The sequence below is a fragment of the Nannobrachium achirus genome (genome assembly GCF_963921795.1).
Source record: "Nannobrachium achirus genome assembly, chromosome: 24".
Lineage (NCBI taxonomy): Eukaryota > Metazoa > Chordata > Actinopteri > Myctophiformes > Myctophidae > Nannobrachium > Nannobrachium achirus.
In genome coordinates, this window is record NC_137831.1 from 19629146 (window position 1) to 19648536 (window position 19391).

Consider the following 19391-nt stretch of genomic DNA (forward strand, 5'->3'; position numbering starts at 1 on the left):
ACATATATACTGTATACAGTATACACAATAAGCATAGACATAGTCCATGGCTAGTTTATAAGGTGTATTATTACTACAGTAGGTATGAAAAGAGGTATGACGTACTAGAAATCCTACATAATTTATGGACTCCATAGACCATAGCGGAATTGACACTCTGAAAAGATCAGCAAAACCTTGACTCAGAAACGATGTTAAAAGATACTAGAAAACATTTATTTACAGCGCTGTAACAGTCTCACACATATATACACGCTGTAATATACACGCTGCACAGACTGACCTGCCCCCAACCCCAATCCTCAGGTCATAATTGGCCTGAGGCAACCCTCAGGTCATAATTTGCCTGAGGGTGAAAACAATAACACATTCTTCTCTACAGCTCTAGTTAAAAGCCAAAAAAACGTATCTCTTTCACACAGCAATAAAACAAAGGGGCCGCTGACTGGCAGTGGCATCTATGCACTCTCTACCTCTCCTCCCTCATTCTAGCTCAGGGGTCTTCAACGTTTTCAGGCCAAGGACCCCTTAACCAAGAGGGAGATAAAACAGGGACCCCCACTACATACGGTATAAAATTGTGTTGAAGATTTTCATTGATTTCATGAAAGCACTGTCATTAGTCTATGACATTTAGCCACTTAAATCACAGATACTTAGTACTTCTGACCTTTTCACTCTGCACCATACCTATTTGCCAACTGCAAGGCGTTGAGAGTTTGTAGAGCTGCTATTGTTGGATAAAGTTCTCCTTAGAATAGGGATGCGAGGGTTCAAGTTGTTCATTCATTGAAAATAATGATCCTATCACACAAAGAAGTGGTGGCCCCCTTGAAGTAACTCTGAGGACCCCCTAGGGGTCCCGGACCCCCTGTTGAAGACCCCTGTTCTAGCTTATCAGCAGCTGTGTCTCGGGGGCATGATCTGAGATCTACAACCGGCGTTAGATCCAAGTTCTCAGGACTCACACTCAAACTAGCAAATGTATTCACTACTAAACAATATAACATAATACCAGTAAGACTCCCTAATAGGGAGATAAGCGACCGTCAGGTCGCAGCGTGATTTTAGAGCAAAATGTGTAGGAGTAGTGTCCAAAAATGTGTTTGAGGAAATTGGCCTGTTGGTGGCGCTATATGGGACAGATCCATATTGATGAGATGAGTGCAGACATACTGTGTACCGATTTGCGTGATTTTAGGGCAAAATGTGTAGGAGCAGTGTCCAAAAATGTGTTTGAAAAAATCGGCCGGATGGTGGCGCTATATGAGACAGATCCATGTTGATGACATGAGTGTAGACATACTGTGTACCGATTTGCGTGATTTAGGGCAAAATCTGTAGGAGCAGTGTCCAATAATGTGTTTTAAAAAATCAAAAATTTTCATATTAGTTTCATTGGCCCTGCACCCACCGACGATGTGTGTGTAAATAAGCATGCTTTGAAGTACTATTATTAGGTACCCATCTAGTGCTGTCCATTCTGTGTGTAGAAGTGTGTGAATTCTTCAGGCAATAGTAAAAGGCTCTGCAAGGTTTTTGTTCCATCTATGCTAAGCCAAATTACTGATACATTATCTATCATTCATCCAACATAACTCAACAGGGCGTGTCATCAGTCAAAGGCACTGCTGCTGCTGCTTTTGGGTTGTCGCTCAGCCCTTGATAAGCCTCTTCTGAGATAGGTTTCTAACACTTTGTACTAGAATGCGGTGTGCCTGCCTGGCACCAATGATAAAACACACAAAGTTCTTTATATGACTTTGATTGTCTTTTTTAAATATTTGAGTGAGGCGTAATAGGCATCAATCCATCAATGCCAGTCTATTGTACCTGCTTTAATAGCACAGTGCTTGACTCACAGTCTGGAACCATCTATTTCTGCAAGCAGGGTGGTAGATGTAGAGACATACTGTTTGTCAAAGCCAATATGTGCACACATGGTTACACACACTTACACACAACAAACAAATGGTAGTTTGATTTGCCTGATTTGGATAAGAAAAGAAATATAAATGAATATATTATATAATTAGTCAGTTGTCTGCATGACGCCCAGAGCAGTGCTGGCAACAAGCAAATTATTTATTTTTTCTTTTTCTTTTTCTGTGACTATCAATAATCACAGTGTAAATAATGCAGGGCCTGCTATATAATTGACGACAGATAAGTCTGCTTCCTGGGGTGAAGATTTTAATTGGCCCCGGCCCAAGCTTACATGTGTGCAGGACCATACATATGGGACTATAAACATACATACATACATGCATGCATGAATGCATGCATGCGCATGCACACATGTGCACATGACGGTCCATTGCGCTCCCCGGATTGGCAGAGAGAGTGTCGCACCCAGGATTAAATTAGGCAATTGATGATGACACCGGGTGAAAAAGATGGGTTACAAAATGTGTGGGATGAAAGAAATGAATAAAAAATTTAATATAGCATTGATACTAAAAAGAAAATGCACTTTGCATTGTCCAACAACACAGTCTAACATATCGTCGCTGTCGGTGAAAACCTCATTATGTCCAAAACGGTTGCTTCTCACAAGACGCTACTGTAGGGGTTGGCGATATGGTGATAAATGTCTCCATGATATGCCTTTTCAGAGATATCATATACTGTATATTGTGATACAATGAGGGAGCCTTGTAAAAAATCCTGTTGAATACAGAGATTCATTGCAGAATTCAATTTAAACCTGCAATTTAAACCTGCAATTCAAACTTGGGGATCACTGGTCTAAATGGTCCGTTACTCCTTTTTCTTATAGTTTTTGTTACCTTGTAGGTGGTTACTGTTAAGTAACTTGAAAAATAACCATAAAAACCAACACGAAAAATTATCGTGATACGATTGTGTATCGTGATACTGATCGTCCCACCCCTACGCTACTGTAAGTGCACCATTTACCAATAAAACACAACACAGACATTTGTTGCGTGTCACACCCCCCATCTCTCTCCTCATTCCCTGTCAACCCACAGTACAGTATACCTATCAATAAAGGCATTACAAAAATATACCAGTACACACAAAAAGTTAGAATATGGAGATAAGAGGTTTCCGCCCCACGGTAACGATATGATCATTCCCTGCTGTTATGCTGCTGCAACTGATATCACACTGTCAGAAACAATCTCTCTTATGAGCTACGGCACCCCCCACTGTCCGCCCAATCTCTCTACCGTGTCGCCACGGTCAGGTGGGGACCTTTTATTGTATATGTCTAAAACAGTTAGACCTACTGTTGAGGAAATGGAAAAAAGAACCTGTGTTCCCGTGGATCCAATGTTGTAATTATTTCAGTCTTGTTAATACTTTTACATTGGTTAAATACTACAGACAGAATTAACCACTTTCAACCTGTATGTTCCAAAAACAGCAAAGATACAGACTCACAATGAGTATCGGCTCTTTTTGCCTCTTTTGCGTGAAGCTATCAGACAACGGAATATAAAATAGGGCATTCACTTATGGAAAAAAAAGAGGAAACTATGGAGTTATGAAATATTGAATACATGGTTTCTGCCTGACAGCAATGATATGCCGCTATGATCCATTTCCCCTCGCACTCTCTGACAGAAGCCCTATTTACAACAAATCCTCTGCTTTGCCTACGACGCTGTCTCATAATAATCCACTGACTACACCACCACCATGCCAGGGGCCCATGCAGGGAAGCCCGTCAACAGCACAGTGGGATGATCCAGGGGCGTCACAAGGGGGGAGGGGGAGTGGGACTGAGTTACTAGGGCCCAAGGTGGAGGGGCCTTAATTATTTTATACTTTAGCCATTGAAAAAAAGCAGATGTACAAGCTCACAGCGCGGAGATCTGCAATTTTCGTGAAAATGTGTGCAAATCTTTGAATATACAGCTGTATGTATTTTTTAAGCAAACATTTGTAACTCAAATTTTGCTTCTGGGGGGGTCCCTGGAACTAAATATTTTGAGATGGTGGTCCGTGGCCAAATACATATCATTATGGGGGTCCTTCACGTGAAAAGAGCACCACTGACATAGAAACATACGTAGGTTTTTCAAAAGGATATGTTTTAGAAGGATATGAAATATTCAAAGACTTGAACACATTTTCACTATTTTTCTAAAATATCAGATCTACAAGCTCGCATCGCGGCACTCGGTGCCGCGCTGTGAGCTTGTAGATCTGCTTGTAGATCTTTTCAACAGTTAAAGCACAAAATAATGCGTAATAATGCTTTCCCAGTTCCCCCTATGAAGAACATTCATGGGGGGCCTGGAGTGAATCCTTGTACCCAGGGCCCAGAATTTGGTGCAACACCCCTGCACGGGAAGCCCGTCAACAGCACAGTGGGATGATCTGTTGTTTATACGAGCTCTCTCTCTCTCTGTGGCCGCCCCCAAACTCTTATTAGCTGCTTTGTCTTTGGTACTGTGCTGGATGATCTATTGACTGCAACCGTGACAGCCACTCTATTTACAACACGGTATAATAGCTCTGCCAGTACCTCAGCCCATCTGTCTACATCACTGTCTAGTGATCTACAGTGTCTGGGGGTTTTAAGTGTCTAATCCCTGTCAGCCACTCTGTGTAAAGTACAGTCTTGATGATGCATTGCTTAGATCCATTGCTTTAGATGCTCTCTATACATTGTCTGGTGGTTTATTGCCTAATCCATGACGGCAGCTCTGTGTATAAATAGAGTTGTCTCGATGATCCACTGCTTGCACCCGATTCAAATTTTGCTTGCGTACCATGTCACTTTGGTCAAAGACGTTGTCGAATCAGCTTTCAATGCAAGCTTCTGAAGCGCACAGGTTCTGAGTTGTGGAAGATGACAAACAAACATTCTTGCATACTAGGAAATGCAAACATGCCTGCAGTTTATCTGAGTGTGTGTGTGTGTGTGTGTGTGTGTGTGTGTGTGGGGGGGGGGGGGGGGGGGGGGGTCCTTAGCTGCAAATTGCAACACTAGAAATTCTGTTCAGGTGATTATTTTTTCTAAGTGCTGGAGTTTGGAAGTGCTTGTGGGAAATCACTCAACGGTCCTGTGTACCTGCTGGTTATAAATGTCACATAATGCAGAAGGCAGTGGAACATTGCGTTATAGAAGACGAGCCAAAGTTCAACACTTAGGAAAAAAACATGTCTTCTCGGATTTATTGACAGATAGTAACTCATAACATGTCTACATTGAGTTTTTATGAAACAAAGCATGATGGGAAAAGTAGTGTTTTTTGCTCACCTGGCGCCAAAACAGACCCTATTTGGCGCCTGTTTTACCTGGTAACCATGGCAACCAGATAAGACATCTTCCCAGACGTCTTAAAGATTTTTTTGGCAATCCATGTGTGATAGTTCACCTATTTTTGACATGAAGCTGTGTGAAATACCTGCCATTAAAATAGTGGTTACAAATATATTAATTGATTACCAGAGTCCCGTGGTCAGAGTTCTGGTCAGTTTTAGATGAATATAAAGTAGTTCCGGTGATTTGGCAGGGGCTCATGGCCCAATCATTAAAAATAGATGAATCCACAAAACTAGCTTCATTTGTATTGTTGACCTATTTCTACCAAATAGACCAACTTTCGTTCAACTTTGTCCCCTCTGTCACATGGTACTATTTTTTGTGTCCAGTATCACTACGCTGCTGCAACGTATTTCCCCAAAACAAGGTGCTTTGCAGGCAGCTGATCAGAACGAAACCTCGCTCTATATGGTAGAAATAGGCTAACAATACAAATGACGCTAGTTTTGTGGATTAATCTATTTTCAATGATTGGGCCACGCCAAATGGCCCCCACCCCATTGGAACTACTTAATATTCATTAGAAACTGACCAGAACTCTGACCACGGGACTCTGGTAATCAATTAATACATTTTTAACCACTGTTTTAATGGCAAGTATTTCACACAGCTTTATGTCAAAAATAGGTGAACTATCACTTTAAGTAGAAAAGGCCTGGTTGCCCTCCCAGGGCTGGGTCAGTCGTCTGGTAGAGCCGTCAGGACATGAGGAAGCCAGACATGGCAACTGTGGTTGTGGTGAAAGCAGTTTTGGATTTGCACTCTATAGAGGCCCCTGAACATCCGATTCCAATTCCGATTGTCAGTATGATTGTTGTTGGCTATTGATTCATGATATATACATGGATATGACCACTACCTTCTCCCAAGTATAATTCTAGACATTCAACAGAGAGTGTTTTAGGCCAAACTATGGGCCATGGTTTGGATCATTGAGTCATATTCCAGGTGATCAACATTTCTTTGTCAAAAACTAAGGTCACAACATTGATATCTTTCAACCTTAGTGGCGAGTGTACTGTACCACCACCCGCCCACTTACCCAGTATAGCCAACACCGTGTTGTCCTTCAACACCTCCATGGACCCGGAGCAGACAAAGTAGATGGCCTGAAGCGCGTCGCCCTGGCGGATGAGGAACTCCCCCGGCGCGCAGAAGGAGGTCTTGATGATGAGGGACAGGGAGCGCAGGCACCCCCTGCTGGCCGACTCGAAGAGGGACAGCTGGAGCAGCTCACTGTTGAGGTGCATGGCGATGTCGGCCCTCAGCTCATCTGGGAAGTCCTTCAGCAGCTGGAGGGACCACGGAGGGAACGCTCAGTTAGACGGGTCGTCACAAGAAGAGTCAATTTACAATGTACAACGTAGGGCATGGTTCCCCAATTAGTTTTCCCCAAGGGTCAAATTATGTGTAGGGTACCAAGCCGAGGTCCACAACATTGCAGGGGGCGACGGTGGCGTTCCCGCTACTCCAGTGACAGTTCGGATATCGTCGTTGTCGGGTGAAAATCTTGTATGTCCAAAACCGTTCGTTTTGCATTTATCATTTTAAAAATGATTTAAACTAGTGAAAACAGCCGATCTACAAGCACACAACGCCTCACACCGCGAGGCGTTGTGTGCTTGTAGATCTGCTGTTTTCGCTACTTTTGTGCGACGGCCTTGTTTGATGAAGCAGAGCTTTACTTTGCGAACAACGACGATATACTAGTGTTGTTGCTGCTCTTATATCACCATTATTACCGGGGTTGGTGGGGGCCAGAAAGTAGCCCCCCGCGGACCGCAAATGGCCCGCGGGCCGCCTATTGGGGAACCCTGATGTAGGGATTATCGTTTATCAGGATTAAAAGAACACTCACGATAATCGTATCGTGGAGATTTGGAAGTGTATCGTGAAATTGTCCTCCGTCATGCACTGGGATCGATTCACCTTTTATTTGCCGAGCTGCATATCCGGTACCATTTAAACCCTCTATAATTGGTAAGAAAAAACTGGCCTGGGCTGGAAATAACATACTTGATAAAAGTATTTTTTTCCACTCTCGACCACTCCCCCTTGCCCAAAAAATTGCCAATCTACAATCTCACAGCGAGTAGATCTGCTATTTTTTGGCAAATGTTCCGTCCAGAATAATGGATGTTGGGGATATTTAGATTACCGCGATAATATTGTAAATCGCAATTTCTTTGGTCACAATAATCATGACATTTTCATATCGTCCCATCCCTAGTACAATGAACATATGATAACAGGTGATATGATATGAACTGTATGATAATGCATATGAGCTCAGGAGGTAGAGCGACCATCTGCAAATCATGAACGGTAAATGGTGCGTTTATACAGAACCTTTATCCAAAGCACTTTACAATGTGCATAACAGTCACCCATTCATTCACACGCCGATGGCAGAGGAGATCATGCAAGGCACCTTGCGGGTGCAGTTAGGGGTTCAGTGTCTTGCTCAAGGTCACTTCAACGGACAGAACGTTCCGGGCATAATACGTGAGGAGAACATTTTTATATATACGAAAACAGCAGATCTACAAGCTTGTAGGTGATGTGGAACAAGGGTGGTTTTCACTATCTGACCCTGAGTGATCCTGCCAACCAAGGTTGCCCAACAACAGTATATCGTAGTAAGTCAAGAACAACCAAGCATGTCAAATTTCCATGTGCAAACATCCGTGGCAAATACAATTTAGGCTGACCTCACCTCAACCTGTGGCTGACACCAATAAGAAATGAGATTTACTCTTTACAACTGCCTTTGAATTAAGCAGTAGCCAAAAGCCGGAGTTGGCATTGATTGAACCTAGCTTTGAGACCTTTAGGGAATTACGGAAAATGAATGAGTAATGCACTACACACTGTGAAATCCTGAGCGTTGATTTAACATTGACCTTTGATGTACATTTCCTATGCCCCAGGGGTTCCAGAATAACGTCTCATTAGCCAACACTGGCAGACTGTAGTTGTACTGTAGGCAGCCCCCAGGTGTGGATTTGTGTGTGTGTGTGTGTGGTAGTGAATGAAAAGCAGCACATTAAGAGAGAAAACCGCCCTCGTCAGGGGTGTCGCACCAAATTCTGGGCCCTGGGTACAAGGATTCACTGCGGGACCCCCATGAATGCTCTTCATTGGGGGAGGGGGTTTAACCCATTTAGGCCGGGAACGCATTCTTTTGTGCTTTAACTATTGAAAAATGGCAGATCTACAAGCTCACAGCACGGCACCGAGTGCCGCGCTGCAAGCTTGTAGATTGCTATTTTAAAAAAATCGTGAAAATTTGAATATCTTTAAATATATCAAATCCTTTTTTTTTGTGTGAAAAACCTATGTTTCTATGTCAGTGGTGAGCAAGGTGACCGCAAAGCAGCCAAAAGGCACGCACATCTAAAGCCACAGTTGGCTGGGTGCTAGACTAAAACAGTGTATATAGGTAGAAGAATAAAAGTCTGCACACCGATTTATGCTCCTAAAAGTAAACTTTTATCATTGGGAGCATAAATCGGTGTGCAGACTTTTATTCTTCTATCTATGTCAGTGGTGCTCAAACTTTTACATGTGAAGGACGCCCACAATTATATGTGGCCACGGATCCCCATCTCAAAATATTTAGTTCCAGGGACCCCTCAGAAGCTAAATTTGAGTTACAAATGTTTGCTTAAAAAATACATATATTCAAAGATTTGCACACATTTTCACAACTTTTCAAAAATAGCAGATCTACAAGCTCGATAGCTAAAGTATGAAATAATTAAGGCCCCTCCACCTCAGGCCCTAGTAACCCACCCACTTGTGACGCCCCTGTCCCTCGTTAAATAAACATTTCTTTCTAGCACTAACAGAGGTGGTAGGTTGAGTCTGAACTACTTGAAATTGGCGCTCTCTACGGTCAATTTATACAGGAAAACATGTCAGCTGACACTTTCTGTAACTTATCTGGGAATACGCTTAGTTGTCGAGTGACTCTTGTCGAAAGGGTCATGGGACCAAATGTAAATTAGACACACTTCTACAACTTTCAACTTCCCCCATATATCTGAATAATTGGATGATCGCTGGGCAAGTTGCTATATCGCAACATAATTCCAATGTGATTAATGTTTTCAAATATTTTAATCCTTACGTAGCCACATCATGTGCGCAAGCAGAGTTGTCAAGGACAACCTTTTGCTTGCTATTTATTATGTCCATGAATTACATACCGAGGGCTTTCAATGTAAAACAGTACTTGTACTGTACTACATTTCAATTGTATTGACTATACCTGTACTGTTCTCCATTTTTGTCTAATAAAATAATCAATCAATCAATCAATCAATCAATCAATCAAACCACATCTGCTTTCAATCCACTTTCATGACATTGTGGGGGTTTGGCAAAGGCAGTTATTCATTATTTTAGTGTCTCCTTTAGTAATTTGCCGCTGTACATTTGCACATATGAAATGTCTTCTGCATTCACCCATCTATACTATAATTTTGCGAATGTCTGTCTGTCTGTCTGTCTGTCTGTCTGTCTGTCTGTCTGTCTGTCCCAGCGTTTCTCCTCAGTGGCTGGAGCAATTGATCTGAAATCGCATCACCATCAGCATATGAACACACACCTAACATAACTGTGAAGGCCGTTTGTCACTTTCACAAATCGTATGCTGTATATTAGCATTTTTATGCTGTATCTACTATCTATTCTGCATCTAGCATGAGGCACATCTATTCTGCATCTAGCTTGAGGCAAAATGTTTAACCAGCTCTGTGTGTGTGTGTGTGTGTGTGTGTGTGTGTGTGTGTGTGTGTGTGTGTGTGTGTGTGTGTGTGTGTGTGTGTGTGTGCGCAGGCAGGCAGGTGTGTGTGCAGGCGGGTGGGCGGGCGGGCTGGGGGGTGGGGGGGGGGGGACAGTATCTCTGTAGCCATTAAACGAAACGGGTTTCTTACATTGATGCTCCTACATCATGCAAGCACCAGTTAAAGTTACTTTTCATCCCTCATATACTGTGTGCACATCCCATAACCCACACACTGCACATCATTTTGGAGCTCATATCTTTGAACGGGTAAGGGCTAGTCCTAACTAATAGGAGCAGTGGATGCCAGAAATACAGCACCCTGGGGAGCTGTTAGGGGTTAATTGTCTTGTTCAGGTTCACTTCCACACACAAGATCTTTAAGACCCCGGTGTATAGGGTTTAAATGGTTAATTACTGTCACTTCCCTTTCTTCATAGAGACCTCAGTGCTGTATAGTAGCAAGCTATATTCCTTTGCCAAATGTGGGTCATTAACCTGTCCAACATCAAGAGGGGTGGGAATCGTGGGATTATAACCTGGTTTTATACAGCAGCAATGGCTTCTTCCAGAAAGGGTAGGTTACCGTGATCTCTTATAGCAGTGTTGGGGGTACGTGTACCCCTGGGGGTAATGCAGGGGGTACAATGTTATGGTTAATGATAAAACATTGAAAGAGATTGTGTGAACTTGCTCATCTGTAGCCTACATTTCTATGCCAAATTACATCAATTACTTGACTAACTTTTATTGAATAGAGAGCAACGTTTATTTGCTATTTTGCCGTTTTATTTTGAACGTATTGGCATTGGAACTGGACTTTTGATGTCAATTTTGCTGTAGTCAGGGGAAATCAGTGTAAGGGAGAACTGCAGCCAAAAAAGATTGAGAACCACTGTCTTATAGAATAACTCTCAAATACCTGGAACACGCCCGAGTCGCGTTAGATTTGAACCACTTTAACCATTATTTTAATGCTTTAACTATTGAAAAATAGCAGATAATGTGTGCAAGTCTTTGAATATCTTTGACCCGATCTTTGACCCGACTTCTAAATCCTTCCTCTAAATCAGCTGTTCTCAAACTTTTTCATGTCAAGGACCCCCAAAATTACATTTATTCGGCCGCAGACCCCCCATCTCAAAATATGTTGTTCCAGGGACCCCCCCAGAAGCAGAGATTTGAGTTACAAAAGTCTGCTTTGAAAAATATATATTGAAAGATTTGCACACATTTTCATGATTTTTCAAAAATAGCAGATCTACAAGCTCGCAGCGCGGCACTCGGTGCCGCGCTGTGAGCTTGTATATCTGCTATTTTTCACTGGTTAAAGCATTCAATAATTGTAGGCCTAAATGGAATTTTACAATGGCCAAAGAAGAAGAATGGGACATCTGTTTTACCAACATGGCAGCAGCGCTCCCATTGATTTGATTGGAGAGACTGCCGCCGGTGACATTTGCATGCAAGCTGCTTACATCTGGAGAGGCCTTGTCAATGCTTAGGCAAATTAATGATTAATGTTCAGTTCAATCCACGAGTCATGCGTTCCACTACAAAAACACAGATGGCTTTCATTCGTCAGATCTGGCACAGATGTCATGTTCTTTTTGTGTGTGTGGGCCTTTTCTGTAATATGCATTTATTTATGTTTCTTCTGTAATAGAATCTGCGACAGATTTCTCATCTGGTGCAGGGCCAGACCGCTATGAGAATTCTGTTGAAAAATCGAAACAAAAGCAAACTGCTCCCTCCAAACAATACCTGCAGTGTGAGCAGTCTATTATCAGACAGGCACAGAAAATAGTGTACGACACAATTCCAGAGTTCCAGCTCTTACTATACCTTCTGGCAGAAGATCTTCTAGTAATATAATATCTAATATAATCTACGGAACTGCAGGACAGAGTCCAGAATTCATCTAAAGTCACACAAAAGAGCTCATAGATCGTCTGTTTTCGCTACTTTTGAAACTTTATGAAAGCGCAACTGAAAGTGATTAAGTGTGTGTGGGATTCATGAGTAGTTAATCTATGAAAAGAACGACAAGAGCTTTTGACTAACATCTACATTGGATCCATTGGAACAGATTCTTTTTTCTATTTCCAGAAAAGTAAAGATATTGGACATACCCTCCAGCCTACAGCAACGATATATTACCAGTAAGACTCCCTAATCGGGAATAAACTGACTTTCAGTCATAAAAATGCAATAGTGAGTCCCTCCAGGAATTTGTGTTCACAATAAATAACACCCAATTCAAGCAATCCCCTCACAATAATTGCAAAAGATTGTAATTTGTATTTTTTGTAATTATACAGTATTATACAGGACAAGATTTTCCACCATATTGTGTTTTCTTCAAAACACACTTTTTTGCAGCTATTTTGTCAAAAACTCTCGCAAATCGGTGCACATTAAGACGAGTGTTGTCGGGTGATCAAGATGTATCTATCAGCTTTTTCAAATCGGCTTTCAAAGTTTGTGGGAGGGGCCAATTTGCAAAAAACTCACACTCTCAGTAGGCCACGGAAAAAACTCCACCCCAAGGTTTTCAAACTGGCCTCATGGTGACACTATAACAGCCTGCTTGAGGTTTTGGCCTATACAGTAACTGTTGAGTTTAACTTTTCAGGGGCGCCCACTGACGTGTCGCAGGTTCGAGTCCCATTCCCCATGACCTTTGCTGCGTGTCACTCCCCATCTTTCTGACCTTTGCTGCGTGTCACTCCCCATCTTTCTCCCTGAAGTGGGAACTCAACATCACTGCCCTCCTGAGAAAGGCCCAGCAGAGGATATACTTCCTTCGGCAGCTGCGGAAATACAGACTGTCGAGGTCCATGATGACCCAGTTCTACACGGCCATCATCGAGTCCATCCTCACCCACTCTATCATCACCTGGTTCCCCGCTGCATGCGCAAAAGACCTGGTCAAGCTGCAGCGGGTGATACGCTCTGCGGAGAGGGTGATTGGCCGTCCCCTGCCCTCCCTCAAGTCCCTGCATGACTCCAGGGCGCTGAGGAGGGCAAGAAAGATCATGACTGACCCCTCCTCACCCTGCTCCCCTCTGGGAGAAGGATGCGGCATCTGGGGGCCAAGACAGAGCGCCACAAAAACATTTTTTTCCCCTCAGCCGCCAGGCTGCTCACTGACGCAGGTTTCCCTTCTTCCCTTGCCCCCTAGGGATTCCAGAAATATGACTTTTGCACTACTGGACTGAACACTACTGCACTTTACTATAATATATTTATTTTCTTGCACGGTGTTGTTGTGTTGTTGGTTTCATGTTATATGTGAAAAAAGGAAGGATTGAATGCACACTTGTAATGTTGCCGAAACAAATTCCTATGTGTTTTACACAATGGTAAATAAAGGAATCTGAATCTGAATCTGAATCTGAATCCCCATTTCCTGTCAGTCTACTGTCCTATCAATAAAGGCAAAAAGGTACACAAAAAAGCCCTGGGGCCTGGTTGAAAATTGTGAACCAAGGAGCACATTTTTCTAGTTTGAAGTGGGGAAAATACTATTTCAGCAACCCTCTGTAGGTTTGGGCGTGCGTGCATGTGTGTGTGTGCTAGTGTGCTGTAATAATAATTACTAATTCAGTTTTTTTGTGGCTATAAATCTAATGCACTGGGATGTGAGTAAGGGTCCCTTTGCTTCATAACTATCAATAATTTAGCTGTGGGGACCCCTTGGAATCCCCTCAAGGAGCCCAGACCACATTTGGAGAACCACTGCGATAGAATTTGCAGACACATCTAAGCACAGATGGCCAGCTGCTGGAATGTTAAATAATTTCTGACCCGATTTTGACCATGCAGAAGATTATTTTCAGAAGTGGTCTTAGATTCAGGAGAAATAGCAATGGGAAGGAACACTGAAAAAGACCAAGAGCTTTTAACATGACGATCACGATGTGTGAGGTCTGCCTTTTTAAAACATGGTTTAACACTGGAACACTGAACAATTCTTTCCCCTCGACCAAGGAGGAACTCAGACAAGAGAGTGATTGCATAGCCAATGCATGAGCCGGATAGCCATGAAATTAAGACTGTGTGTGTGTGTGTGTGTGTGTGTGTGTGTGTGTGTGTGTGTGTGTGTGTGTGTGTGTGTGTGTGTGTGTGTGTGTGTGTGTGTGTGTGTGTGTGTGTGTGTCGCGTGAGTTAGGCATCAATCCTCTAAGTTACATGGAGCCCTGGCCTAATTCTACCCAGACAACAAGACATCCATATTTGCATAATCATTGCCAGAGTGGCGGAGCCAATCCGGTTGATCCGGATTGCAATAGCCAGGGTCAATCCAAGCCACAGGAGTTAATTAAGTCATGTCTGACTTGCAAGGGAACATGCTTGCTGTACACGTCCTATTATGGAAAAAGAATAACCAAGACAGTGGGAAGGATGATAGATTGATTATGTTAATAGACACACAGACAGATAGAGTAGTATAAAAAAAATGGAAAAATTAGAGGAGGTACTTCTTTGGCCTACAGATTGCACGATTAGCTCCGGGCACATGTGTTCGCGCTCGCAGACACACGCACGGACGCACGCATGCATGTACGCACGCGCACGCACACACACACACACAACTATCCTCTTATTCCTGCAGAGCCACGCCGTAAAAATGTATGTGTACTATTTGTACGCCCAACTCCTGGACAACCTTAGCCTGATTTCAGACTCAGCTGAAGCTTGAGTCTGACATTGTGCCCTGTTTGAGTGATTTCTGGAGGGGAGGGACTTTGACTTTCCCTAAACCAATCACTACAGATCAAAGCAAAGCGGATTGGTTATTCGTTAAACCCACCCCCACCCTCTGCACTCATTGGAGGAGCCGTAATTTCGTACGGGATAAAGTGCTTATTATGAACACAACACCAGACCAGAGAAACAGTCCGCTCTGGGAGTGGGCACAACCTTCCTCCCTTCGCACTTACCTCACTGACGTCAATGCCGTTGTTGACAGACCAGGTGGTCTGGAAGCACTCCATCATGCGCTGCTCCAGGGCCTTGGGCAGCCTGTGGACCCGGATGAAGTCCTTCAGGTCCTTGGTACGAGTGTGGTACAGAGAGCGACGAGAGTACATCCTCTGAATGATGGCCGTCACGTTACCGAACACCACAGCATGCATCAACGCTGTGGAGGAGCACGACAGAATGACAGAGAGACAGAGAGATAATGAAAGGGGGATAGGGGCGTCCGCTGGCCTACTGGTCCAGGCGCATACCACGTAGGCATTGCCACATAGGCATGGATGCCTGGCGACGGCCCCGGTTCGATTCCCGATCCGGACAACCTTTGCCGCATGTCACTCCCCATCTTTCCCCCCATTTCCTGTCAGTCTACTGTCCTATCAATAAAGGCATAAAGCCCAAAAACAAATCTTTAAAAGAAAGGGGGATAAACTCATTTTGTTTTGTTTCTCGCAAGTTCAGTCTATTCTATTTCTATGGCATATAGCATTGCTTGGCATCCGTATTGGTACTTGCAGCTGTATTTATTATTATCATTGATTTGTTCATTTTTAAAATGTTCCTGTTTTATAATTGCCCCCACTTTGAACAGCTGTGGGGTAGACTGTACCCGCTAGAGCATGGGAGAAGACCATAACGGAGAGAGAGTGAGATAAAGAGAGGAAAACTGTTTGTGGGATAACAAGGCAGGGGATAAACAGTGAGGGATAAAAAGATGAACAGAGACAGAAATAGAGAGACAGAGAGAGGGTTGATTTACAGAACAGAGAGATAGAGGGAGAGAATGAATGATGGAGAGGGAAGAAGAGTGGGACAGATGGACAGACAGACGCCCACAGAGGAGAGCAACACATACAACAAATACTCTCTTGAACATGAATAATGTATTCCATTCTTTCTCCAGCGCTGTGAGTGCTGAAAATGTATCTCTCTCAAGCTGCGTCCAAACCTGAAGCTATTTGTTCTATTCTAGTCGCTTCTATCGCTTCACTTTGGTCGCGCAGGTCCGCGTTGGTAAGGCGAAACACCCGGGAAAAAGGGAGTCCCAACTCCAAACACCCAGAACATGTCAGTATCTCCGGACAACATCAACGCTGATTGGCTGTCAGGACGCGATGGGTGGAGTGGGGAGAAGATACAAAGCGGCCGTTCGCGCGTCGTCTCATCTTTGCCTTCACTTTGTATGTAATCGCGTCACTCAAACTATTCAGGTTTGGACGAAGCTTCACGCACGCACGCACGCACACTATTATTATTATTCTGTCTTTCGTCGCAAATGTGGTAAATCTAATGCACTGGGATGTGCTGTAGAACACTTTGACCAAATTAGTTCTCTCACGAGCTGATTTGAAATTAAATTTGAGCTGGGGGAGGAAGAGAGAGAGAGAGAGAGAGAGAGAGAGAGAGAGAGAGAGAGAGAGAAGAATGAGGAGGAATGAAAGAAATGGAATGAAAATCTGATGAAAAGAATGATTTCCATATAACACCTCTGGCAATTTTCCTGTAAGCCATCAAACCATTCATCTGAAGAATGACATCCAAAAGCTGTCCTCCACCAGGGAAAATCCTCAATTTAATCCCTGATATGATCAAACCAATTTATTTTATTAGATTTATGGGCAACACCCTTCACCCTGGCATAGTTCTGCCTGATTTACACCATCGTACAACCGTGTCCCGCACAGATAATAGCGGATTATCATAACATGTCGTATATAGCGTCACGTTGGGAATGTTACATAGGCCTATGGAATGGCACTCACACACAATTAGTGCCTTGCCCTACTGAGCTGAAAGTTTGATTAAAGATACACTTCTCAGATATTTAAACACAAATCATATGAAGTGTGGACATCTTACACTTGCTGAGGCAATCGTGTTGGGTGCTCTGTCTCTTTGCGCTGGAGGGTCGCTGCTGGCCTACTGTACGCAAGACAACGTGTTTTGATGAGGTTTATGCATGATATGTCATGTCACGTCACACAGTGATGACTATGTGTTATGTTACGGTTATGCTATTTCCTGTTGCTTAACCTCCTTACTATTTTGAACCATTGCTCATCCTCAGTTCCTGTGGCACAATAAGCCCCAGGTGGAGTAAAAGTATTAATATTGCAATGTACTGTAGAAATACTCTGTTACAAGTAGAAGTCCGGAATTCTAAATGTACTTAAGTAAAAGTACACAATTATTGTTATCAAAATATACTTAAAGTACCAAAAGGAGAAAGTAATGTCTCTTTTCTCAAGTTTTCCAATGTATAAAACCTATAAAAATCCTTTGAGAATAGCAGATCTACAAGCTCGTAGATCGTCTATTTTCAAACAGACGAAATGCACACCACTGCAACCAGTGTGTAGTGATTGTCGTCCACCAAACTGACCCCCAGATGATAATTTGTTTTGGATTTCAGCAACCCCAATCTACACTGATAGATCCTCTGTGTTTAACTCACCCATCTTCCGCACAGCGCTGAGCAGCACAAAGCCTCTTAGCACCAAAGCACAATGCTCATTACTATTTTAACGCAGTTCTAATTTTTAGAACTCATGCCTGCATTGTCTAGATACGCCAAATGATCTTGCGCGTGTACAAGCTGGTCTTAAAGCTGATACAGGGTAGTTTTCTTTTGACATAAGCAGATTTTTTGGCGATTGTTCATTTGATTATTTTTTTATTTTTTTATTCAGACGGCTAACAGTGCTCCATAAAAAAAACAAGTCTCTGTGACACTTTTAGGGGCCTTGTGCAGTCTGCCTCCAAAATGATTCTGTTATCTTTGAGAAGCTCTGTCTGTAGCAGCTCATTGGAGCATGAACCGGCCAACCTGGGGCTAAAATGATTGACAGACAGATCTAACCAATCCGAACAAGAGGCTCCTTGATTGTTTAATGATTTCAGGGCTGAATTTTTGGACCAATGACAGAGCTTCTCACAGATAAAAATAATTGTTTTGGAGGCAGACTGCTGCCCCTGTGAGGCGACCTGGCGTTTGCCAACGAACCTAAGCACAACGGTGGGGGCCGGTGGTGGGCAAGGAGGAGGTAGGGAGCGCTCCGCTGCGTTCACTTGGACCGCGCAGAGGTGCCGAAAGTCGGAGGGACGAAGATGTACTATTCTGGCCCCCTGGTTTACAGCTTCTAACGGCGCTGAGTTGGCTCATGCAACCTTCGTCACGCTCGACACGGCAACTCGCTCACTACCGTTCGCTTGGCGGTTTCTGGCGTGGATCAAGGACGCCTGAGACGGGCCGCCTCCATCGTCATCACCGAAAACAACCGCTCCTTTCCCTTGCGTCTCCTACGTTTACAAGAATAGCCCCCCTCTGTTGTGCTAAGGTTCGTTGGCAAAAACGAGCATGCGTCAATGAGACTAGATTTTTTTTTAGAGAGCACTGTTAGCCTCTGAACATAATGATATAAAAAATAAAAATAAGCAATCGCCAAAAACTCTGCTTATGTCAGCGAATGGTAAATTCACGAAAATGGCTATGCCAACTCCAAACAGCCTCAAAGACACGATGCCAGCACGAGTTGACCCCACTGAATCCCGAAAACAGAAGTTAAAGGATGGGGACTTTATTCTGCAATACAGATTTGCCTGCCAGTAAACGTCCACCCCCCTCTCCTCGCTCCATTCGTACACTTAATTCTTTACAGACCCGTAAGGCTCCATTTGGACTCCTGCAGGCCCCCGGACCCAACGTTGAGAACCACTGGCGTCTAGCCAGCCAGTCTAAGTCTTAGACTGGCTGCTGGTGGGGGGCTTCATTTGCGAGTCTTGACATGGAGACAGGGAGCTTAACACTGGCACCTGCTGCCTCTGCCTCTCCCCCCAACCCCACTACCACCCACCTCCATCCTCACCCACTACCCACCATCAGGGGCGTCACAAGGGGGGAAAGTGGGACTGAGTTACTAGGGCCCATAGTGGAGGGGCCTTAATTATTTCACAGCTCACAGCGTGGCACCGAGTGCCGCGCTGCGAGCTTGTAGATCTGCTATTTTTGAAAAGTCGTGAAAATGTGTGCAAATCTTTGAATATGTATTTTTTAAGCGAACATTTGTAACTCAAATTTTGCTTCTGGGTGGTCCCTGGAACTAAATATTTTGAGATGGGGGTCATCATTTTGAGGGTCCTTCACAACACATGGAAAAAGTTTGAGCACCACTGACAAAGAAACATAGTTAAAAAAAAACAACCTTAGAAGTATTTGAAATATTCAAAGACTTGCACAAATGTAAACGATTTAAAAAATAACAGATCTACAAGCTCGCAGCGCGGCACTTGGTTAGGCTATTTTTCAATAGCTAAAGC

The 19391-nt window shown here is 43.5% G+C and overlaps 1 protein-coding gene across 1 annotated transcript in view; it reads right to left on the minus strand.

Moving 5' to 3' along the window:
- Positions 1–19391, minus strand: part of LOC308280131 (voltage-gated delayed rectifier potassium channel KCNH8-like) — a gene marked incomplete at both ends in the record, with an annotated part of 88248 nt that overhangs the window by 18193 nt on the left and 50664 nt on the right. Inside the window, 2 exons of the mRNA XM_080720394.1 lie at positions 6345–6594; positions 15038–15237. Of these exons, the coding sequence (XP_080576520.1) occupies positions 6345–6594; positions 15038–15237 (450 nt within the window). The remainder of the gene's footprint in view (positions 1–6344; positions 6595–15037; positions 15238–19391) is intronic.